Source organism: Armigeres subalbatus, chromosome 1 (genome assembly GCF_024139115.2).
Source record: "Armigeres subalbatus isolate Guangzhou_Male chromosome 1, GZ_Asu_2, whole genome shotgun sequence".
In the NCBI taxonomy this organism is placed as follows: Eukaryota; Metazoa; Arthropoda; class Insecta; order Diptera; family Culicidae; genus Armigeres; species Armigeres subalbatus.
In genome coordinates this window covers 204,554,847-204,579,673 of record NC_085139.1, presented here as the reverse complement: position 1 = coordinate 204,579,673, position 24,827 = coordinate 204,554,847, and the positions used below count along the sequence as shown (strand labels likewise).

General features: G+C 45.4%; 2 protein-coding genes across 6 annotated transcripts in view; one reads left to right on the top strand and one right to left on the bottom strand.

Annotated features, from left to right (window-relative positions):
* The window catches only part of LOC134205695 (lachesin-like), a 678,152-nt gene that overhangs the window by 552,191 nt on the left and 101,134 nt on the right, over positions 1-24,827 (top strand). The gene's annotated exons all lie outside the window — the stretch shown is intronic.
* On the bottom strand, positions 15,023-17,164 carry LOC134210088 (glutathione hydrolase 1 proenzyme-like). Its single transcript, XM_062686109.1, has 4 exons — positions 17,034-17,164; positions 16,158-16,964; positions 15,677-16,102; positions 15,023-15,619 (listed from the first exon to the last, which is right to left on the bottom strand). The coding sequence occupies exons 1-4, from the start codon at positions 17,036-17,038 to the stop codon at positions 15,112-15,114; spliced, it is 1,746 nt and encodes a 581-aa protein (XP_062542093.1). The 5' UTR covers positions 17,039-17,164; the 3' UTR covers positions 15,023-15,111.

Genomic DNA, 24,827 nt, shown 5'->3' with positions numbered 1-24,827 from the left:
CTGCTCCATTGAATTTTCACTGGTAGAATTTTTCCCGTACACACACCATCCCAATCTTGTTTTGGCGGCTACTGGGTCGCTGTTGCCGCCTTCTCGTGTCTTCTGGCAAGTAAGCATCCTGACATGTTCAATACCAATGATCATGCCAGGTTTAGCGTTGGTGTAGCTAACCACGGGAAGTCCCTGGAGGTGTGGGAACGACTTCGCTAATTCTTCGTAATTTAGTGTTTGAGATGGAAGTCCTAGCTCTTGCACTGTTCGCACGTCATTCAGAATATACTTTTCCTGTTTCCCAGCACCCGTAATTTTCACACTAATCCGCCGTGAGTTCTTCTCCTGGCGACCCATCTTGCTAGTCCAACTTAGCCAAAGACTGTCCTGTTCACCTTCAATTCCTAGTTGGGCTGCAATTCCTTCTTCGAGTAACGTTGACGATGACCCGTCATCCAGGAATACAAAGGTGTTAATCCTCTTCCCGTTTCCGAATAAGGTAACCGGAAGGTAACGGAAGAGAGAATAGGATTTAGTTCCATGGTGATGTTGACGGACCGTTTCATTGAGTTTCGTGGACACCGCGCTTTCACTTCGACTACTATGTAGAAGCGTGTGGTGTCTTATACGACAACCGTCTGCGCCACATTCCTTTTTCGATCGACAAGGCCATTTACGATGAGGAACCAAACACAATCGGCAAAGATTTTTCTGCCTCACTGCCTTCCATCGTGCACCTATATCCAATGCCTTGAAACCGCCACAGTTCAGGATTTGATGACTATCCTTATCACAATAAGAACACGCTCTCGATGAAGATTCCCCGATTCCATCATCCTTCTTCGTAACGCTTGATGACTCGTTCACGTGGGTGAATAGTTTCTCCTTAGGCTTCAGCTTCTCTCCTCTGTGCGGCTTCGGATGATTCTGCGCCGAATCTACGTCGATGCTAAGCTCCGATGCAAGGTTCACTAATCCTGACATGAAGCTATTGAACGTTGCCAGGTTGACGCTCGCGAACTGTTGTTTGAAGCTACCCCACTGCATTTTTAACGAAGTGGGCAACTTATCTATCAACTCTTGCAACAACATTGGGTTTGCTAAATGCGGTTGTTGATCAGCAAGAATAATATGATCCACGAGATTTTGTATCGACAGACCATAAGCGACAATCGTATTAAGGTTATCTGGTTTTGGTGGAGGAACGTTTCTAACCTTCTTCAAAAGGGTGTTTATCAATATCTCCGGTCTTCCGTACAACTTGTGCAACGTATCCATCACGAAAGGGACGGAAGCTGGAAGAAGAAGGCGGCTTCGAACTGCTTCAAGAGCTGAACCTCCTAAACTTCTTTGCAATCTAGCGAGATTTTCAGCATCGGTGTATCCACATACTTCCGTTGTGTTTTTAAAGGAACTATAGAATATCGGCCACTCCTGGGGATCGCCACTAAATCTTGGCAGCTCACGCGGCATTACTTGCCGTGCCGCCAATTGAGCGTTAGTGGGACCAGGCGAATGAATCGTAGGAATATTTCGTGTGCATCTTACTCCCGCAGGGTTTAGCATATCCGATGCTTGTGGATTCTGCTCTGGTGTTAGATTACTGGGGATGCTAGATCGGTTTATAGGAGCGCTGAATGCCGCAGTAACAGGATACTGGAAGGTTTGACTTATTGGTTCAACTTCTGGATATTGGACCGGTTGGAATGCTGCTTCAGGATACTGGACCACATTGACACTTGAAGTAACTGTCCGATTGACGATCGGCATCGGTGGAGGGAAACACGGCAATCGCGAACATGAATTATTCATTGTCGATACTGGGTACTGCTGTGAAATAACACGTGCGTTGTTCAAAGCGTACGAATTCAATGGACTTGCACTCAACGACGTGACACCCATTTGAGGATATGAATAGACGGGTGCGGCAATAGAAACGGTAGATTGTGGTACTTGGGCCTTTTTTGACTGATGAATCGTTGAACGTGCTGGACGGCTTACTGTCGGTGCTGTGGTTACTGATGAAGTTGCGAAAGCTCCAGTTGTAGCTACTACTATCACAGATGCAGAAGAAATTGTGGGTGGGAAACTTGCCGACCCTCCAGGGACAGTTGTGGCTGCTAGTAGTTCATATGACTGCGCCAGGGCTGTGACGCTTCCACCATGTACTGGAATAGTCGGGTCTCCACATAACATTCCTTGATTCAGGGCATCGCGAGTGTTTACATTCCTTGTCTCCACTGCTACGGTAGTTGGAGGCATCGTTGCAGAGGCCATCGTGCTAACTGCTGGTAATGGCAGGGTATATCCCGACGATGATGGCTTCGACTGATCGGCTCCGTCACCTATGGATCCCTTATTAAGCCACTTCTCCAGTTGCTCCCGCTTGCTTCTCACGCTTACACCGCTTCTTCTATCTGATGCACTCTGCTCGTCGCTGATCTGCATTAGCAACTCGTATTTGCGTCTCAAGAACTCCTGCTCGTCATCCATGGCCTTTAATTTGGCTTCTTCCTCCAACTGTCGCATCTTTAATTCTTCTTCTGTACGCTTTTGCTTTAACCTTTGTTGTTCTTCCAATAATTGGAGACTGAGCTGTAAACGCTGCGAAATCCGGCTACTCTTACTAACGGATGAGTCGTGAAAGGATACAATAGACTTGGAGGAATCTTTCCAACTCGTCGAACAACCGCGGCACTTCCAGCTTCGATCTGGATCAGCGATAGAATCCGTAACACCAGCGCACTGAAAATGTTCCCATGTCTCACAAGTATCACAACATACCATGTCGTCCACATTGTCACTTTGATCGCACTTTTTACAGTGTTTTACACCACTTTCCGAAGATTTAGTAATAACATCTTTTTGCGACATCGCGGAACAGATGGGACTAAACGTTCTAACCCTTTTCTGACGTATCTATGACTATCCTATCCGTGACTGATTAATTATGCCGCGGGACTCGGCCAACAAAGGCGATCAATGAAATAAGGATGATAAATACAGACTAAATATACTGCACTTAGCTGCACTTCTAATCCTGGCTGACGGACTTCGTTCCTCGCGGCACTTCTGCTTCGGGATAGATAATAGCCGTCTTCAGCAATAGATCCGTTTAGCGCCTTCCCAGGTGTCCCAACACCGAACCAAACCGACGGGCAACAGAAAAATACACCCAACTTAGGATGAATTTCTTTGTAGTTTGTTCCCGTGAGTAGAAAAACGAACACCGTCTCTTTTAGTTGCCGTACTGTGCAGCTACAAAGCTACAATGTATATTTAATTATTTCAGATCGATTTTAGGGTGCATAGTTAACTACTTACAAATTCAGTGTTATCGGTATTTCAGTTCAAGGTCGTTGTTCTAACTAGGAAGCGCACGGTGGAATATTACAGGCAAATTTACAATGGATTTAGGTTATCTAAACAAGGTGGATATTACAAGCTCAACATACCGATCAATCAAACTTGTCTCTCCCCAAACTACGTTAGAAGACAATCGGCGATTCTACTGCTAAATTATAGCTATGGAATACAAAACATATTCAAGTAAATATTATTTGCCAAATAAACTCAAACTCATTATCTTACAATACAATCTTTTCTTCAAATCTGCTGACTGTTCAAGTTTCTTATTATATTCATAATCTGCTTACTCATGAACTCAGTTGTTCTTTCCTCAGTCATTGTCACGTCAAGATGACTTTCAGTGTGACGGAACGGACAGTTGGCTCACTTATATTTCGCCGCAACGAGGGGTATCGGCAACACCCCTGAAACTCGCACTACGCACATCACCCGATCCATCGTCGCTTTGATCAACCGTGTCAGTTTATCCGGAAAACCGTGTTCGTGCATTAGCTGCCATAGCTGGTCCCGATCGATTGTATCATATGCGGCTTTGAAGTCGATGAATAGATGATGTGTGGGCACGTTGTATTCGCGGCATTTCTGCAGTACTTGGCGAATGGCGAACACCTGGTCCGTGGTGGAGCGTTCGCCCATAAAACTCCGCCTGGTACTGCCCCACGAACTCCTTGCAATTGGTGCTAGTCGACGGCATAAAATTTGGGAGAGTACCTTGTAGGCGTTCAGCAATGTGATTGCGCGGTAGTTGCTGGAATCCAGCTTATCGCCCTTTTGTATATGGGATACCCACCACACCTTCCATCCACTCCTGTGGCAAAACTTCCTCCTCCCAAATCTTGGTAATGACCCAGTGCAGCGCTCTAGCCAGTGCCTCACCACCGTGTTTAAATAGCTCTCCTGGTAGTTGGTCAACCCCAGGGGCTTTGTTGTTCTTCAGCCGGCCAATCTCCTCCTGGCCTGGAGATCCGGAGCCGGTAAAATTATGTACTGCGCGCGTTCTCCCAGGTCCATCACTATACCGCCATCTGCGTTTTTTTCGTAGTGCTGCCGCCACCTTTGGATCACCTCACGCTCGTTCGTAAGAAGGTTCCCGTTTATGTCCTTACACATATCAGGCTGTGGCACGTGGCCCTTACGTGAACGCTTCAACTTCTCATATAACTTTTGTGTGTTATTAGCGCGGTACAGTTGCTCCGTCTTTACACGGTCTCGATCTTCCTGCTGGCGCTTTTTCCTCCGGAAAATCGAGTTTGTCTGTTCCGCGCCTGTTTATATCGTGCCTCGTTCGCCCTCGTGCGGTGTTGCAGCAATCTCGCCCATGCTGCATTCTTCTCTTCCACTAACTGCTCACATTCGCCGTCATACCAGTCGTTTCTCTGATCCGGGGGCACCGTGCCTAGTGCAGCGGTTGCGGTGCTACCAATGGCGGATCGAATATCTCTCCAGCCATCTTCAAGAGACGCTGCGCCTAGCTGCTCTTCCGTTGGAAGTGCCACTTCCAGCTGCTGCGCGTATTCTTGGGCTAGTCTACCGTCTTGTAGCCGCCCAATGTTAAGCCGCGGCGTCCGACTTCGACGCGTGTTGTACACCGTCGAGAGTTTTGAGCGCAGGCATACTGCAACGAGGTAGTGGTCGTATTCAATATTCGCACTGCGGTAAGTGCGGACATTCGTGATGTCGGAGAAGAATTTACCGTCGATTAGAACGTGATCGATTTGGTTTTCCGTTTCTTGGTTAGGTGATCTCCATGTGGCCTTGTGGATATTTTTGCGGGGAAAGAAGGTGCTTCGGACTACCATTCCGCGGGAGGCTGCGAAGTTTATGCATCGTTGGCCGTTGTCATTCGATACGGTGTGCAGACTATCCGGTCCGATGACCGGTCTATACATTTCCTCCCTTCCTACCTGTGCGTTCATGTCACCGATGACGATTTTAACGTCCCGCAGTGGGCATCCATCGTATGTCTGCTCCAGCTGTGCGTAGAACGCTTCTTTCTCGTCGTCGGGTCTCCCTTCGTGTGGGCAGTGCACGTTGATGATGCTATAGTTGAAGAAACGGCCTTTAATCCTCAGCTTGCACATCCTTGCGTTGATTGGCTGCCACCCAATCACGCGTTGGCGCATCTTACCCAGCACTATGAAGCCGGTTCCCAGCTCGTTGGTGGTGCCACAGCTTTGGTAGAAGGTAGCCGCTCGATGCCCGCTTTTCCACACTTTCTGTCCTGTCCAGCAAATCTCCTGCAGCGCCACAACGTCGAAGTTGCGGGGATGTAATTCATCGTAGATCATCCTGTCGCAACCTGCGAAACCTAGCGACTTGCAATTCCATGTTCCAAGCTTCCAATCGTGATCCTGTATTCGTCGCCGAGGTCTTTGCCGATTATATCGAGTCGCATTATCTCTTATATTGTTCGTAATGATTGGTTTTCTAGGCGGCTTATTGGGCCTGCGCAAACCTCCTGTCTCGTCGGAGGGCCGTCGTGTCAGGGCTGTTTAGCGTCCCACCTAACACCAGGACTTGGGCTTGTGCGCTTTGAGCGGCACACGGTCGCTTTGGTGGGGCCTACTTGCGGATACATGCAGCTTTTTATAGAGGTTTAACAGGGCCCACTGTCAAACCCCACCACATCCTAGGCAAGCCCCACAACTCGCAGATGGCCTTATACGTATATGATCATCGAATCTCGTAGTCAATACTCAATATTCAATATTCAACTTCATTCCATTAATCAATTACCTCATAGTCCTTGTCAGCTTTATTATGTAACTAATTATTCAATTATATATTCACGTGCATAATAATATAATATAATAATACAGTCGCGATTCGCTGGTTGGGCCACGACCTCGGCCCAACTAACGAATTCGGTTTTTTAGTTGGGTCAACTGACAGCCATTTGAACACGTGTATTTCGACTTGAACATCACAAATGATGTCCAGTGACGCCCAATCCCGTTTTCCGTGTTTACATTGAATTTCGACGTACGGTTGCTTTTTAGTTGGGCCATTGCCCAACCAGCGGAGGCCCAACTAAAAAGTGACCCAAGTATTAAGATCCCAACCAGCGAGTCCCGACTGTAATCATGGGCCCTCCTTAGCCGTGCGGTAAGACGAGCGACTACAAAGCAAGACCATGCTGAGGGTGGCTGGGTTCGATTCCCGGTGCCGGTCTAGGCAATTTTCGGATTGGAAATTGTCTCGACTTCCCTGGGCATAAAAGCATCATCGTGTTAGCCTCATGATATACGAATGCAAAAATGGTAACTTGTCTAAGAAACCTCTCAGTTAATAACTGTGGAAGTGCTCAATGAACACTAAGCTGTGAGGCGGCTCTGTCCCAGTGTGGGGATGTAATGCCAATAAGAAGAAGAAGAAGAATAATCATATTATCATATAGATCATATTTTCGAATTAAAATTTATTTTTTAAATTTTTTTTTATAAATTTTTAAAACAGCTTTTTTATACAAAGTTCAAATTTTACTTTTCCAATCCAATCAGTGAACTCAGATGTCGAGTATATTAGTAAATAGTAAATATAATCTCTGAGCCCAAAACTAGATTAACCCAATCACAAAGCTTACTAGCAATTTGACCTCCAATATTTTTCAGAAATTCAGCACGGAAATCACCCAATTTACTGTCGAAACCAAATCTTCAAAAGCAATAAAAAATATGGGACTTCTCCAATCTGAATACAATCTTAAAAACAGGGATTGAATTCTAAAGAGAAAGTACAAGTCTCCAACTTATCATCTCTGTATACATATACGATATGCAGCATACCGCGAGAAACTTTTTTCGCAAGCTGTCATGATAGGGAACTGATTCGGGATGCTATACCCCATGATAAATTTCTTTTAGAAAGCTCCAAATACATTTCAACTTGTTCTACACATCTGTGCAGTAACCAACACGAAAGGAACGAAAACAAAGCGAGAATCACCATTTTTCTGTGGGGGCTGCTTATACGAATCCAATTCGCACTTGTATACAAGTTTGATAAATTTGTTATCATGGCTTGTTATTATTCGGAACAGTTTTTGCCTCACTTTTATCGTTGTTCGTTATCTACTGCGAGCGATTTCTGCAAACCATGCTTAAGGTCACTCCTGACAGAATCCAAGTTTCAAAGTGCTCGCGTTATCGGGGCTCACCACTCGATACGGAGGCGGCGGACAACTGTCATTTTTGTTGATTCAGCTTTGCTGCGTCGCAGCATGCGTGAAAAAATAAAAATGACAGTTGTGTGTTGCTTCCGTATCGAGTGGGGTGCCCCCGAAAACGCGAGCACTTTGAAACTTGGATTCTGTCAAGAGTGACCTTAAAAATGTATCTTCAAATGTTATTACACCCGATTCTGTTTTACACAAAATACAATACATTTACACAAATTATACAAAATTTTTGCAAAGTTGCTCTATTTTGCATGATTTGTCGAGAAATCATAAATCTTTTTTTTTTAAACGGATTTTCAAATTTTGAACTAAAAACTTTTTTTATACTGAACGCATCCCCCGTGTAAAAAAAAATCGGGTGTATTATTGTCTTTACTATACAGATTTGCAGCCTTCGGCTGGCTCATCATATCGACACGGTTGTTTCATAAGGGCCAATGTCGCAAACGTAAACAATGACTTTTCCTGCAAATTCCTCAACAACTAGGACCGCTCCCAGCTAACAACCACATGGAACTGGTGGCGCTCCGCGTCTTCTATCCAACGGAAGTGGAAAATACGGCCAGAAGTCTCTAATCTTCCTGAAATCAGCGAAAGAAGTCAATGTTTACGTTTGCGACTTTCGCCCTTTTGACGAAAAAAAACCACAGACAACAGACGTTGAAAATTTTGATTTTTTTAATGCATGAATTAATAAACCGTTTATATTGAAAAAAAAAAAACACTTGCCACTAGTCTCTTATAACAGAACGTTTTCAAATGTTATTTTCATTAAATTTAAAAAAAACCAAATTAATCCACCTAGCGGTGACGATGCCTTTCTCGATTAAATCAAGATATACTGAAGGTGGTAACTTCGTTTTTTTCCAATTCCTATCTACCAAAAATGTTGTAAAAACGTTTTCTGTAAAATAAGCATAATACATTATGTTATAATCAAGTTATGACGATCGATCGATCAAGTTATGACGATCGACACCCCCACCCCCCTTCGCCAAGGCCCCGATGCCATTTTTGAACGATTCCTAAATATAAATAGAAGACAAACAAAACCGCATACATAATATAATATGGAAATAAGGAGATGTATAAAACGAAAACTATATTCAAATTTGCCCTTGAAATCACCCAAACTTCACCATAACTCCACACCACCCAAACCAAACAGCATGTTGAAGCATCAATGAAACCCCTCTTTTCCCCTTCCAATGTATGACACAAAACAAACGCAAACACCACCATGGCCACGAGCGTACGAACCAGCAGTTAATCGTGTCGTTATCGAGTGTGTTGTGTTGGTGCGAATGCTCCGATAAAGTAGGTAGGGACACGGCAGGTATTTTCGTCTGTTCGTCATAGTCTCGAAAACCAATAAAAGAGACGCTTTTTTGTAAAACTCGTACGTATCAAATCGTAAGCTCAGGAGAAACGTTCTGCTATAGTGGAGTTCTAGCAAATGTACGTTGCTTTCGTTGGTTTTAGCCCCTATGACGATGGACGGAAATACCTGCCGTGTCCCTATAATGGCAATAATCTTCATCGGGTCAGCTCTCAACTTAAAAGCGCGTGCGTTGTTCGTCGATTAGTCGACGTGTTCAACACGTTCCACATTGCAAGCTTTGAAAAGCTTTGCTCGTTGCGTTAGCGTTATCGATATTGCCGTAGCGAGGTCTCTAACCCATCGAGCAAACGTAATTTATATTATAGCATGATAGCTGCTCAATGCTCGTATAGTCTCGATTATATGGGGAAAATGGAAAACTGCCTAAACCATTTTCCTTGTCAGCTGCGAACGCATTAATCAATCTTGATGAAATTAAATAGCATGTCATAAGAAGAGTGGCTCTGCGGTATGCAACTTGTTGCGATAAAATCAGTTGAGTCTAAGTATGTACATGAAAATCGTGTGAGTTTTTGAGGTTAAAAAAGTGACCATACAGACACACAATCATACACACACACATACAGACATCACCTCGATTCATCAAACTGAGTCGAATGGTATAAGAAACTTTACTATCAGATGTCCTGTGAAAAGTTCGTTTTCAGAGTGAAATGATAGCCTTTCGGTACAACTTTGTTGTACGAGAAAGGCAAAACAATACACAATTCTAACAACAAAATAAAATTTTCAATGAAATTCAATATTCGAATCGAAATTCCAAATCAAGGTCTAAATAAATTTTTTGAATACAAGCTTCGCGTCCGAAGTTCAAATGTAACCTTTTAATTTAATTTCGTAACTTCAAATCCAATTTCCGAATCTAATCCATAGATTGAACATCTAAATGCAAAAGTCAAATCATTACTACGATCTTATTTTAAAATATGAAGAATGGTCAAAACCTTAATTTCCTAATTTCTTATATAATCTTTTCATTCAGATCTATTTCTTAATCAACATTTTTATTGCATATCCAATAGCAATCCATAAAACAAATATCTAAATCCTTCTGCTATTGTTACAATCATCGGATTGCGTTCTTACTTTTATGTTTTTTTTTCTTTTCTTCAACGGAGATCCTTGGCTCATTGACATTTTTCTTGTATTCCGAGTCCAACATGCTGTGGAATGTAATTCGAGGCCGAGCTTCAAATTCAATATCTGCATTCGATTTTCGAATCCAAGCTATAAAATTCTTAGGGTCTGTTCAAACATAGGAAAAAAAATCAACCTACAGCATTTTTCAAATATTTTATTTTTTTTTTAAATTCCAAAGACTTTTTCTTGAACATTCTGAAACTGAATACAAAGGACCCCCTTATATTCAATGAATACCAAGTAAAGGGACTCTCGGGACTATATACGAGGCGTAACAATACGTTCTTCACGGAATCCGGCCTGCTGTCGTCGGAGAGTCGCATCGATCTTCTCATAGATCCAGGCTAGGATAACTTTGTACAGAACTTTGGAACGGTACGCAGCAGTTTAATGCCTCGCTAGTTATCACCCGTTTTATGCACCTTCTCTAGGATACATTGCATCTTTTTTTTTCTTCCTAAGCAATGGAGGGGGAATCTGCTCAACAGACATTCTGGGTTGTCCAGGAAGTGCGGGGTTAGGGACCACCTCCAACAGCAAACGAGGAAGGCAGGACTACATTCCCGACCCGCTAAACCGTTTCCATTGCGGGCTGCGAAATGGTGAGTTGACATCTGGGAAGGAGCGACCTACACAGCTCTGGTCCTCACAAGTTCCAATCTCACGCTTCCACGGGTGTTCCGATGACAATCGACCGCCAGCTAAGGGTTTTGTACTTAGCTGGTGTGGGCCGCCTGGGCACTGTTGTCCTTCTGACATCAGCTAGAGTGAGTGGGAGCGACCAAAGGGACCATGGTCCCTAATCCCTAATCTCAAGGCGTTAAGGTCACTCCTGACGGAATCCAAGTTCCAAAGTGCTCGCCTTTCGGGGGCACACTACTCGATTCAGAGGCGGCACACAACTGTCATTTTTGTTGATTTAGCTTTGCTGCGTCGCAGTATGCGTGAAATAATAAAAATAACAGTTGTGCGTTGCTTCCGTATCGAGCGGGGTGCCCCCGAAAACGCGAGCACTTTTAAACAGATTCCGTCAGGAGTGACCTTAAGTGACCCGTGCCGAGGGGATGCATGGCCAGGGGGGTAAAATAATGAGCTAGGCCTTTAACAGAGCCTGTGGGGTACCTGGGCACCCTCCACAGTAATTGTCCCTTACCGCGTCATGCTGGGCTCTGGTGTGGTGGACCTCTTTTCCCAAGCAACTCGTGGGACCAAAATGGAAAACCAAGTCAATTCTTCAATTAGTGGTAGAAGTGTAGGCGACAACCCCTTCGCAAGAGGTGGGTTGTTCAGGTCTCCGCCTAGGAGGCCAGAGGCAATAGTCGGCAGCTCGGTGCGCAGCGCCAGCGTGGGTCACTTAACCATCTCCCAGGCTACGCCGGTAGAGGTTATTGACGGCCCATGGCTTGTGGAGGCGACGAAACGGAAAAGCAATGGGCTTTCTGCCTTCGAGGTGGCGACGGAACAGCTGGACGCCATCATCGACTTTGCGTCATCGAAGCATAATATCAGTAAGGACCTCAAGAGGAGCTTGCTGAAACTTCGAAAGTCGATGTTGGACGCTAAGCTGGAGAGGGCGGTCGAGACGGCCAAGTGTAAACCCGTGAAATCCGTGGAGTCGAGGTCTACCCAGACTGAGGCCCAAGGATTCGCGGATTCGGACAAGGTCGAATCGACCGAGGGCGTGCCAGCGAAGACGGTGGTGCCAAAGTCTACCCAGACTGAGGCTCAAGTATTCGCGGGCACGTCGGGGGTGACTGCTCCAACGGAGCAGACACAAAAACGGGGAAGACAGTCTCCAGGGGATGAGCTCCCTGGGGGCCGCTCCAAAACGCGGAGGGTTACTACCCCGATCAAGGGTAGTGGGGCTGGGATGCTGAACCCTGGTCAGGTACCTCCAAAACTGGGGGAGGAAGGACCTGGAAAGGTCCGTCCACCCAGGAAAGACGGTGGTTAGGGGCTACGGTAGGCTGAGAGCTCTCAGCCGCCCCAGACCAGGAAAATAGAGGGAGATGACGCCTCCTGGACCCTGGTCAAGAACAAGAGGAAACCGAATACGTCAAGGGCCTAAAAGAAGGCCCAGGCGAATGAGGGTAGCAAGAAGTCTAGGGTAGGCGCCAATCGCTCCAGGGGCGATGCCCTAGTCATCACGACGGACGAGGCTAAGTACTCGGACGTCTTAAAGGCGATGAGAAGTGACGTCAAGCTCGATGAACTCGGCGCTGACGTACGTCGGATAAGACGTACCCGGATGGGCGAGATGATACTCGAGCTGAAGCGGGGCGTCTCGAAAAAGGACGCCGCCTACAAGAAGTTGGCGGAAGAAGTCCTAGGCGAGACGGTCAAGGTGAGGGCACTCACGACGGAGGTGAATCTAAGGGTTGAAGACCTGGACGAGATCACCGAAGTTGAAGAGCTCGTCAGAGCTGCGGCGACAGTGTGAAGTGGAGGCATCCACCGCAGCCGTTCGGCTACGGAAAGGTCCGGCAGGGACACAGGTAGCATTGGTTCGGCTATCTGCAGCGGATGCCTCCAAGGTAGTCAAGTTAGGGAGCGTCAAGGTGGGATGGTCGGTGTGCCCTGTGGGCATATACGAGCAACCCGAAGTTTGCTTCAAGTGCCTGGAACCGGGGCACAAGCAATGGGACTGCAAAAGCCCAGACAGACGCAAGCTCTGTCGACGCTGCGGATCGGAGGGACATAAGGCACAATGCTGCACGAACCCTCCCAATTGTTTGACTTGTTCCAGCAAAGCTGTGAACAGCAAGCACCCCATGGGGGGTTCGAAGTGCCCGGCGTTTAAGCGTGCTGCAAATTCACAGTGCAGGTAACGCAGCTGGCTTGCTCGGCCTCGCGCGAGTGTTTTGTGTGCGCAGGTTTAGAGGAAACAGCGGAACACGCGTTGTTCGTGTGCCCACGTTTTCGCGCAATGCGTGTCCACATTCTTGCTACATGTGGTTTGACACTACCCCGGACAACCTAGTTCGGAGGATGTGTAAAGATGAAGTTGGCTGGAACGCCGTTTTATCGGCTATCGCCCAAATCGTCACGAAGCTACACAGAAGGTGGCGCGTGAACTCAAGGATAGCTAGTTCAGGCGCAAACAAAAGGTGGTCCAAGGGTTCGGAGTCGGCTTCATGGGTCATACCGGTGGTAATGCCCTGTGGTCGAACTCGATCCTTTTATCGAACAAGTGGTCGCGCGAAGAACAACATCGTATCGTCGCTTTCGCGGCGTCGGTCAACCGGGCGGGTTCCGAGCCCGAGGACGGAAAAGGGTCCTCGTCAAGGCTGGGGCAGGCGTAGGCACCGCGTCGGCAACTCCCTCTGTGTGTTGGCGAACAGACCCTATCGCAGAGAGGTCAATTTGGGTGCACGCGGCATCATCATTCTTGATACCAGTCGTGCAGAGGGAAGCAGGCGCGAAGTCGACCCTTCCCACCTTCCGAGGATATAGGGCGTGGTAAGGCCACTTGGAAAGCCGGCAATGCGCTGGCACGATACCATGGTGTTCTTCTAAAAAAGCGAGTCACGATATTCGATGCTGCAAGGACACGCAGCTAACCTCAGATAAATTCAATCTATTCTACAAGCATTCCAAGTACTTGAAACAGTGACCCATTCTCACCCCCATTTGACCCATTGTCACCCCCGACGACGGTATCTGTATTATTAACGACAGGATAGGAAATAGACAGTTTATTGACTATGGCAAACCCCTATAACCGACTACGATTAATCTATACAACCTGTTCAAAACATTTTATTTCCAATGATACTTGATGAGCTACACACGGTTAGATGAATTTACCCATTAATGGGTACTCTGTTATTGTTGATATTATTCCCACCGTGAAAAATTCACCCATTTTCTTTAAAATGGGTAAAGTCATCTAACAGTGCAGCTCCTCGAGTCCAATGATGTTTCGTCAAATGACACTTGGTTGGAAAGACATTACGTCGAATAGACATTAGGTCATATGACTATTTGGTCGAAATTGAATTTTTGGCCGGTAATCAACGAATTATGGTTGAAAGTAGATTGTATTCTGAACATAATTAGTATATATTGAGAATATTGAGTGAAAGAAATAGTATTAATGAAAAGAATGAGAAAACTATTTGTATTCGACCAAATGTCCCTTCGACTTAACGTCATTTCGACGAAACATCGTTTGACCAAATGTCGTTCGACTAAATGTCAATCAACGAAATGTTCAAAAGCAGGCTACGATGAAGTATTTGCAAAACAGCTTTGATATCATTGGTTTTTGATCTTGTGCCAAAAAATAAAATAGAGGGTATCTCACCATCAGTACCAAATATTTTCTATTTCTATAGGATTTCGATTTTTCTATAGTTCACCAGGGCCTTCAAGGGTCAGCGAATTATCAATTTCACTGAATTACCGACTGAAATTCGGTTTCAACCTTCGACTAAATGTCCATTCGACCTAATGCCTCTTCGACCAAATGTCCTTCCGTCTAAATGTCATTCGACCAAACGTCATTCGACGAAATGTCATTCAACGAACTGCCCCAAAGCCTACTTAATCAGCTGTCAAATTAACTTGGGTAGTTTGATCGTATTTTCCGTATCCAGTTTTCCGCGAGCGGTAATGGCCGCCAGTTTGCCTGCGGGTTAGTCTCTAATTTGACGTTTGTGGAGGTCAACTGCACCCACAATTCGAGAATTTTGATCAATGTGGTACATAAGAAGGCTTGAATTCACTCGATCAGCACCTTCTTATATGCCACATTAGTCAGAGTGCTCGGAGCGGTGGGTGCAGTTGACCTTTCAAATGGCCATTATGACTTTATTTAAGTAATTTTCTTAAGCTTGCTTGAATTCATTTGTAATCTTGATCCTCAGAAGGGGAACCCGTTGAAAACTTTAGTTGTAGTGCGCTAAAACGTCAGTGTTCGGAATATGAGTCATGTTCGGGATTTGAGTCAAAACGGTACTAGGCTCGAAAAATGATTTCGAAGTTAACAAAAGAAACCGAAAACAGATTTTGTCCTCATTCCCGCTCCCGCTCACACATAAAACACTTCCCAACTTCCTCCTCGTTTCGGATCGTACGCAGCCGTTATCGTATTGTCGCGTTCCCTAGCTACAGCTGTCATAGTACCGATTCCCGTAGTCAAACTAGTCTCATGGCCTCGTTCGCTAAGGCCATCAATCACTGCCTGGTCGAATGCTTGCTCCACGTAGGTCGTCATCGGTGCCAGTTGATTGTGCAGTCTTGGTGCGTTCATTGCTTCCTCTAGTCCCCGGCCGAAAAATACGGTCTGTAGAACCATCTGCACGGTACTGGTGGTAATGCGTGTTCCACCGGCTCCACCCACTACCAACCGAACGTCACCCTCGGCGTCAACCACGATGGTCGGGGTCATCGAAGAAAGCGGCCTTTTTCCAGGTGCCACGTAGTTAGCCGGAGATGCCGGAACTCCGAACGAGTTCACCACGCCAGGGGTGGAGAAGTCGTCCATAATGTTGTTGAATATGATCCCGGTGGAAGAGGAACGACGTTTGCATCCGAAGCTGGGGAACAATATTGATTAGATAGCGATAGAGGCGTTCAATAGATTTGGATCTTACTAAGTATTGATTGTTCCAGTCATGGCAACCGCATCGCCGTTGGGTGCCAAAATGGAGATGTGAGCCGTTCCGTGGTCTTCTTGATCGGAAAACTCCGCTCCGTAATATTGGTAATCGGTGTAGGTCCGATCGCTGTCTATCTTGTCCCGTATTAGAGCGGCATATTCCTTACTAGTCAAATTCTGAACTAGGTCTTGTATATCTGGGACATAATCCGGATCGCCAAGTCGCGTGCGCAGTCCGTAGCCATGTTTGAAACTCTCCACCACTCGATGCCATGTGAGGGGATCATCCGGTTCGAGATTTTCGAAGCCGTCGAATAGGTTGAGCATATAAATGGCAATGGTTCCACTGCCAGGCAATGGCATACTGTATACACTCGATCCATCGCGGAGCGTCGTAGATGCAGGTGATAACCAACGAGGTCTGAAACGTTTCAAAGTCATAACCGAAGGTCTTGAAATTGTGAGGATTTATTTACTTGTAATTCAAGAAGTCCTCCTTTGTGATGATACTGCCAAATGATTCCAAATCTGCCAGAATCTTTGGAAGCAGAGTACCATTTGCTGAGTATAAGGCATCCGCCCCTTCATTTGAAATTATCTCCCAAGTATCGCCAAGAGCAGTGTACTTCAGATTATCGCCTTCTTCCCACACGTCGTCTGTTTCCGTATTGACAAATACTTCTCTCAATGAAGGTATCGTACGTAGGTTGGTTCGTTCCGACTGTAATGCAGTCACCAGGAATGGGCTCACACTAATTCCGTTCCTAGCCAACTCAATCACCGGTTCGAACAATTCTTTCCACGGTAAGTTGCCGTACCGCTCATGGAGTTCCCAGAAACCTTTTATAACGCCCGGGGTAGCGATCGCCAGTCCTCCCAAAACAGCTGCATCTGCGTTTCCTACGAACATATCTTCCGTAGAGGCCGCGGGTGCCATCTCCCGAGCATCGATCGTCTCAACCAACCCCGTGTTTTTGTTGTACACAGTTGCTAGGAATCCACCACCGATTCCGGTGCTTTGAGGAGACGTGAGCTCTTCGCACAACATGAGGGTGATCGCTGCATCGACTGCGGACCCACCTTTCTTCAGTATGTCCGCACCGATCGCTGCACACTCATCCCCGTTGGATACCACCGCTGCTCCAGAAAGATATCCACTAGGGGATCCGATTTCACCGGAGTCATCACTTTGGAGACCGAAATAGAGACCAAGCACAAGCCCAACTACCAAAATGGCGACTATGGATGATAGCAACAGGAGCTTTTTCTTGCTTAAATTGAAGCTGTTAGGATGAGAGAATAATCCATAGTTGAAGCAGATCAAGAACTCGAATTCAAATCATCATACATACAACATTTTGCTACTGAAAACTACAACATGGAGCTCACTGCTTCCCAAACCAACGGTTTTTTTTCGTTGATCTGAGTTAAATGAACATCCGATTCGCACTGAGATGTTCCTCTGTCAAATGGCAATCGAAAGCTGCATGATTCTTCCAGCGCGGAAAATATCTATCAGATTATCAAAATCAACCGATTCATCTACAAGTGTCAACTCATTTCCAGCATTAATTGCCAGTTTATGATGGGAATACCCATTGATGGAGATAGCATAGCGGGGTTCGGTAGATGAAAAGGAGGCAAAGCGAAGGATTTTCGAGCATAACAATCAATAGTAGGGGAAGTGATTCAGCCGTGGGCACCCCACGTATCTTTTGAAACGAACTTTTGCACGAACATTTTTTACGCAAAAATCAACACAAAAGTTAGATAAATATACCCGAGGAACTTTACAAAATATCGATAAAGTTTTATCCAATCGACGAAGTAAAGCTTATTTCGTCAATATTAACTAGGGACAATGTTATGGATAAAAGAGTGCTCACAAACGAGCCACTTCTCCTACTTGAACTGGTTCAGAGAGCTTCTTATCTGTTTGCATTGTTCAGTTGAGAATCTGTATAACAAGGGATAGGCAATATTGGTCGTAGGTGATAACATTGTTGTTGTTCAAAATACAAGTTCGTTTCGTTCGGAGATAATTGTCAGTATGAAAAACAATGTAGTAATTGTCTAATACATCAACAAAATTTCAAACCGTCAATCTTCTTTTAGGCTTTCCGGAGATCTGAAAGCCCAAAAGAAGATTAACGGTTTGAAGTTTTGTTGACGTATTAGACCAGCGGTACTCAACCTTTTTCTTGAGTAGAGCCCCTTCAAACTTATGCTTCAATCGAGGTATTCCCTTTTTTATTTTCACCGTAAATGAAAATATAATTCCATAAGATATATTAAAACAAACCACAAAACTAAAAATTGTCTGAAGTTTTCATTATTCCGTGAAACTTTCTGATGCAAATTGGTTTTATATGTCAAGCCTCCCACAAGACTTTTGGAGGCTTCCGAGCCTATAGGAAGGAAACTTCCAAGCCTCCTGAAACTAGGATTACGACTTACGAGTCTATTGATAAGGAGTAGGCTTCCGAGCGTCTTGGAAGGAGGCTTCCAAGCATCCTGAAAGAAGGCTTCCGAGCCTCTTCAAAGAAAGCTTCCGAGCCTCTTGGAAGGAGGCTTCCGAGCCTCTTGGAAGGAGGCTTCCGAGCCTCTTAGAAGGAGGCTTCCGAGCCTCTTGGAAGGAGGCTTCCAAGCCTCTTGGAAGGAGGCTTCCAAGCCTCTTGGAAGGAGGCTTCTGAGCCTCTTGGAAGGAGGCTTGAGCCTCTTGGAAGGAGGCCTGAGCCTCTTGGAAGGAGGCTTCCGAGCCTCTTGGAAGGAGGCCTGAGCCTCTTGGAAGGAGGCTTCTGAGCCTCTTGGAAGGAGGCTTGAGCCTCTTGAAGGAGGCTTCTGAGCCTCTTGGAAGGAGGCTGAGCCTCTTGGAAGGAGGCTTGAGCCTCTTGGAAGGAGGCTTCTGAGCCTCTTGGAAGGAGGCCTGAGCCTCTTGAAGGAGGCTTGAGCCTCTTGGAAGGAGGCTTCTGAGCCTCTTGGAAGGAGGCCTTGAGCCTCTTGGAAGGAGGCTTGAGGCCTCTTGAAGGAGGCTTCTGAGGCCTCTTGGAAGGAGGCCTGAGCCTCTTGGAAGGAGGCTTCTGAGCCTCTTGGAAGGAGGCTTCTGAGGCCTCTTGGAAGGAGGCTTCTGAGCCTCTTGGAAGGAGGCTTCTGAGCCTCTTGGAAGGAGGCTTCTGAGCCTCTTGGAAGGAGGCCTGAGCCTCTTGGAAGGAGGCTGAGAGCCTCTTGGAAGGAGGCTTCCTGAGCCTCTTGGAAGGAGGGCTGAGCCTCTTGAAGAAGGCTTCCGAGGCCTCTTGGAAGAAGGCTTCCGAGCCTCTTGGGAGGAGGCCTGAGCCTCTTGGAAGGAGGCTTCTGAGCCTCTTGGAAGGAGGCTTCCGAGCCTCTTGGAAGGAGGCTTCCTGAGGCCTCTTGGAAGGAGACTGAGCCTCTTGGAAGGAGGCTTCTGAGCCTCTTGGAAGGAGGCTTCTGAGCCTCTTGGAAGGAGGCTTCTGAGCCTCTTGGAAGGAGGCTTCTGAGCCTCTTGGAAGGAGGCTTCTGAGCCTCTTGGAAGGAGGCTTCTAAGCCTCTTGGAAGGAGGCTTCTGAGCCTCTTGGAAGGAGGCTTCTGAGCCTCTTGGAAGGAGGCTTCTAAACCTCTTGGAAGGAGGCTCTGAGCCTCTTGGAAGGAGGCTTCTGAGCCTCTTGGAAGGAGGCTTCTGAGCCTCTTGGAAGGAGGCTTGAGCCTCTTGGAAGGAGGCTTCTGAGCCTCTTGGAAGGAGGCCTGAGCCTCTTGGAAGGAGGCTTCTGAGCCTCTTGGAAGGAGGCTTCCGAGCCTCTTGGAAGGAGGCCTGAGCCTCTTGGAAGGAGGCTTGAGCCTCTTGGAAGGAGGCTTCCGAGCCTCTTGGAAGGAGGCTTCCGAGCCTCTTGGAAGGAGGCTTCCGAGCCTCTTGGAAGGAGGCTTCCGAGCCTCTTGGTAGGAGGCCTGAGCCTCTTGGAAGGAGGCTTTGAGCCTCTTGGAAGGAGGCTTCTGAGCCTTCTGGAAGGAGGCCTGAGCCTCTTGGAAGGAGGCTTCCGAGCCTCTTGGAAGGAGGCTTCCGAGCCTCTTGGAAGGAGGCTTCCGAGCCTCTTGGAAGGAGGCTTCCGAGCCTCTAACTAATAACTGATGGGTGGTTGAATGCCCATGGCGAAAACCAAATTGCTCATCAGCAAATATAGAATTGTCGTTAATATGAACCATCATTCTATTTAAAATAATCTTTTCAAACAGTTTGCTTATTGAAGAAAGCAAACTGATTGGGCGATAACTAGAAGCCTCAGCTGGATTTTTGTCCGGCTTCAAAATTGGAACAACTTTGGCGTTTTTCCATTTATCTGGGAAGTATGCCACATGAAAACATTTGTTAAATAAATTAACCAAAAAGGATAAAGAGCTCTCAGAAAGTTTTTTGATAAGTATGTAGAAAATACCAACATCACCCGGGGCTTTCATATTTTTAAATTTTCTAGTAATAGATCTCACTTTATCCAAATTAGTTCCCAACGAAGGGTCAAAACCCTTTTTCTTGGTTGAGAATGTCTTCGAAGCTTCGTGTAACCTGATCCTCAATTGGACTAGTGAGACCTAGACTAAAATTATGGGCACTCTCGAACAGCTGAGCAAGTTTTTGAGCCTTTTCGCCATTTGTTAATAAAATTTTATTTCCCTCTTTAAGCGCTGGAATTGGCTTTTGAGGTTTTTTAAGAATTTTCGTTAATTTCCAAAGGGGTTTCGAACTGGGATCCAACTTCGAGACATTATTCTCAAAGTTGGTATTTCTCAGAATAGAGAAACGTTTTTTTAATTTCATTTTGCAAATCTCGCCAAATAACTTTCAACGCGGGATCGCGAGTTCTTTGGTATTGCCTTCGCCTCACATTTTTAAGACGGATCAGTAGCTGAAGATCGTCGTCAATAATAATGGAGTTGAATTTAATTTTACATTTAGGAATTGCAATGCCTCTGGCTTCGACAATTAAATTTGTCAAAGATACGAGAGCATTATCAATATCACTTTTGGTATCGAGAGGAATATCAACATCAAAATTCCTATCGATATACGTTTTATATAAATCCCAATCAGCTCTATGATAATTGAAAGTAGAGCTGATTGGATTATAAATGGCTTCTTGTGAGATTTCAAACGTCATAGAAAGGTGATCAGAGCCAAAGTCAGCATGAGTTACCAATTGGCCACACAGCTGACTTGAATCCGTTAAAACTAAATCAATTGTAGAAGGATTTCGACGAATAGTATAATATCCCGCAGAACAATCTTCAAATAAAATTTTGCCGTTGGAATTGCTTTGAGCATTATTCCATGAACGGTGTTTGGCATTGAAGTCACCAATTACGAAGAATTTTGATTTGTTGCGAGTCAGAATTTGAAGATCAGCTTTCAACAAATTCTTTTGCTGCCCATTGCATTGAAAAGGCAAATAGGCTGCAATGAAGGGAAATTGACCAAAATTTGTTTCAACAGAAACTCCCAAGGTTTCAAAAACTTTGGTTTCAAACGAAGAAAATAATTTATGTTTGATACGTCTATTAATGACAATGGCGACCCCACCACAGGCGCTGTCAAGACGATCATTTCTGTAGATAAAATAATTTGAATCTCTTTTAATGGAGAGTTGAAACGAACTTAATTCGTTTCGATGAGATAACAAATTTCAATGTTGAAAAAAGGAATCAACGATCATTTTAATTGAACGATATGGTGCGCCTAACTGTAGCTAATAGTGCTCGAATCAAATCTGTTTTGTTCAAGAAAATTAGTTGGGTGGGTATTATTACGTCAACCAAAGTCAGCAATAGAAACGAAAATATAATATCTGTAATTTCGGAAATAGATCTAATCTAGTACTGCATCAAGGTACCTCGTAGAGCACCAGGGGAAATTCGTACTTTCCCTGCTAGACTGCCGAGAAGATCAGTTATAAAACGTAAAAGTTAAAAGTGAAAAGTTACCTAAAATTTCTAAAAGTGGTTTTTTGTAGATGATTCCAAGATGAACAAAAAGCGTGAGTCGTGTGATTAAAACACTTGGATCATCGAATACAAAGCTATAGTAAGCGAAGGAAGAGGAAAACGAAAAGTTTTGAGAAGAAAATAAGATTTCACGTGTCGGTGGTGTGTCGATATTGGGCTCGGCCATTACTGCCGAGTATTGGGAGGTTAGGTCTGGACTGGAAGGAAGCTCGGACGGTTCGCCTAGGTGTGTCTATCGCCTCGTGGCTGCGCGCCACTATAGGCCATCTAGAGTGCGTTGGCCATCGGAGAAAAGCTCGGCCTCGCGAATCCCACCTACAGTCATTCCGGTGGTTAACCTAGCGAGAGTTCTAGTAGGGGAAAGACCGCCACGCCAGCGAACTCGTCCCCGACTCACGTACCACTTGCTTCCAATCGGGTCAGCGAACCAGCTACAAAACGCTTCCCCCATAAGATCCCGAGGTTGGCATACCTCCGACCGTATCCAACCGCCCATACGAAAACGTCGTCTCCATCACGGATAAAACCTTGCCGATCTCGAATCGATTGCATGTGCCGCTCGTCCAGATCGAATTTCATCCTTCATACTCCTTATGCTCAGCGACCCGGTCCCGGTGGACAGTGTTAAGCGAGACCGTCATCCGAGAGAACGACTACAATTCACGTAGTGTCGGTGGGAGACAATTCAATACCGCCGTAAAGGTCAGCGTGGTGATCGCCGTAGCATCGTTGGCGTCGCCGACCTCTGCTTCTATACGAGACCGAACTTCGGCTTGATCACCGATCCGTCGAACACATCCACCAACCAGCCGCTAGGCTACCTACATCGAGCCCATCTCATGATCACCGTGAACGTTGAAATCGTCGGCGACCCCCGCCACCCACCGCCGTAACCGACGAGCTGGTGTGCCGTAGGCCCAATCGAAACTGTAAGTACAGTGGACACATACTAATTGACAGTGAAAAGTGGTGTAGTGTAAATTAGAGAACCAAATTGTGAGGGAGAAAAAGAGAGCATGGCACGGATACTGATTAGAGAAGGTTGAATTTAGAGAACCGTGACGTCACGAAAGGTTAGGCTGTAGACATGAAGCTAGAAATAAATGAAGAACGACTTTGGAAAATTTTACAAATTTTGTTCTGAATCTTAAAGTAAGATGAAATTAAATGAGAGCTTTTAGTTTGCTTTTTGCCTAATAAACTCACTACGTTGGTTTTAAACTCTTGCGAGATATTTTTTTTGCAATTTTAAGGAAAGGAACTGAGATAAGTTGGGAATTTGAGCTCTTGAGTTGGGACTTTAAGAAGGGTTTGGGAAGCGAATTGAAGTGTGGTCTTGCAGTGGAGTTAGAACTTGCTAGCTGGGCAGATCGAACCGTAGTTCTCGGCAGACGGCTAAGGCCGTCTGGCGCAAAGCCGAGAAAATTTGAAGGCTCCTGCAAGAGCACTCCTACAGAGTCCTGGTTTTAAATAAGTTTCTGTTATAATGGCAATATGCACATTATGAACTGTTAGGAAGTTGAATAATTCATCTTCCTTACCCTTTAGAGAGCGGGCATTCCAATTTAGAACTTTGACACAATTATTTGGATCCATTGAAACGGAGTCCGATAACATTTTTTTGTGTGTACTTTATACCAACCTGAACAGCTTCAGGAATGGTATTTGCTTTGAACATTGCATCAATCATGTGATGCAATTGTTCAGTTAAAAAATCAAAATCGGAAGCAGTCATGCTACCTGAATCGGCAACATGACCGTTATTTTCCGTTTGGACATGGGTATAAACCTCATTTTGAGAAGAGAAATTTTGTCTACCAGCAGCGATGTTTGCATACGTAGCTACATTGGAAAAATTGGAATTTACTGAAGTGCTTGCTACCCGTTGAGGAGCGGCAAAATTTGTTCGTGAATTATGGTGGGTGTGAATTGCTCGACCGGTAACTGGTTTCAAAATTTGAGCGTTTGAAAAATTTCTACCCGCCGAATCTGGGATCCGATTGGAATTTCTTGTCATCAATTTTGCACGGGAATTCAAATTTTTTTTTGCGTGAAGGGCATTCCCAGAAATTGGATTTATGATTGCCCCCACAATTTGCGCACTTAAATTTATTGGAATCTTCTCTCACATGACATGCGTCCTTGGCGTGATAGGTTCCACCACAAATCATGCATTTAGCATCCATGTGACAATGTTTTGTCTCGTGACCCCACTTTTGGCACTTACAACAGTAGGTGGGGTTTGGGTGGATGGGATTGAAATGTTCCCATGTAACACGGTCATGAGACATAATACTGGCCTTTTCCAAACTTTTCATATTATTTAGTTCACTTTTGTTAAAATGAACTAAATAAAATTCTTGAGAAATGCCCCTTTGGGAAGTACCAGAGTGGGATTTCTTTTTCATCTTAATTACTTGGACTGGTGAAAATCCAAGTAATTGAGAAATTTCCATTTTAATCTCATCCAGTGATTTGTCATCACTGGGGAGACCTTTCAAGACGACTTTGAACAATCGCTCAGTTTTGACGTCGTATGTGAAGAATTTATGGCGCTTCTCAGTTAAATACTGAAGAAGACGTTTGCGATCGTCAAAGGATCCCGGCAAAACGCGGCAGTCGCCCTTTCTGGCAATCTGAAATGAAACCTTGATCCCCTGAAGGTTACTCAAAATCTCATTCCGGAAGCCAGAAAACTCGGTAACAGATACCATAATTGGCGGAATCCTTTGCTTTTTCGCATGAATCGAATCACCTAGAGGTAGATTTGATTTCCTCAAATTCGTCATTAATCAAATCGAACTGATTGCTCAGTTCGATAGGAGAAGAAATAATGTCAACATTAGATTTAGAAGGAATATCTGAAGTCTCCAGCTTCCTTCTATTTTTTCCGTGCTTGGGCAGGATGGTCTTGAAACCTTGTTTCTTTGAAGGAAGTGGAGAATTCAGAGACTCCCCCTTCCTCTTGTTTTTATTAATGCTCATTGCTGAGCGTGGAGACGTGACATCCTAAGAGGTTTTTTCCCAGAACGGTGTCCCTGCAGGATTACCACCGCTTGTCCGAATTTTACTTCCGCCAACGGGTCCAACGTAAAACGAAGGCACGGGTCCTTGCAAAGATTGTAACGGGACCAGTGGGT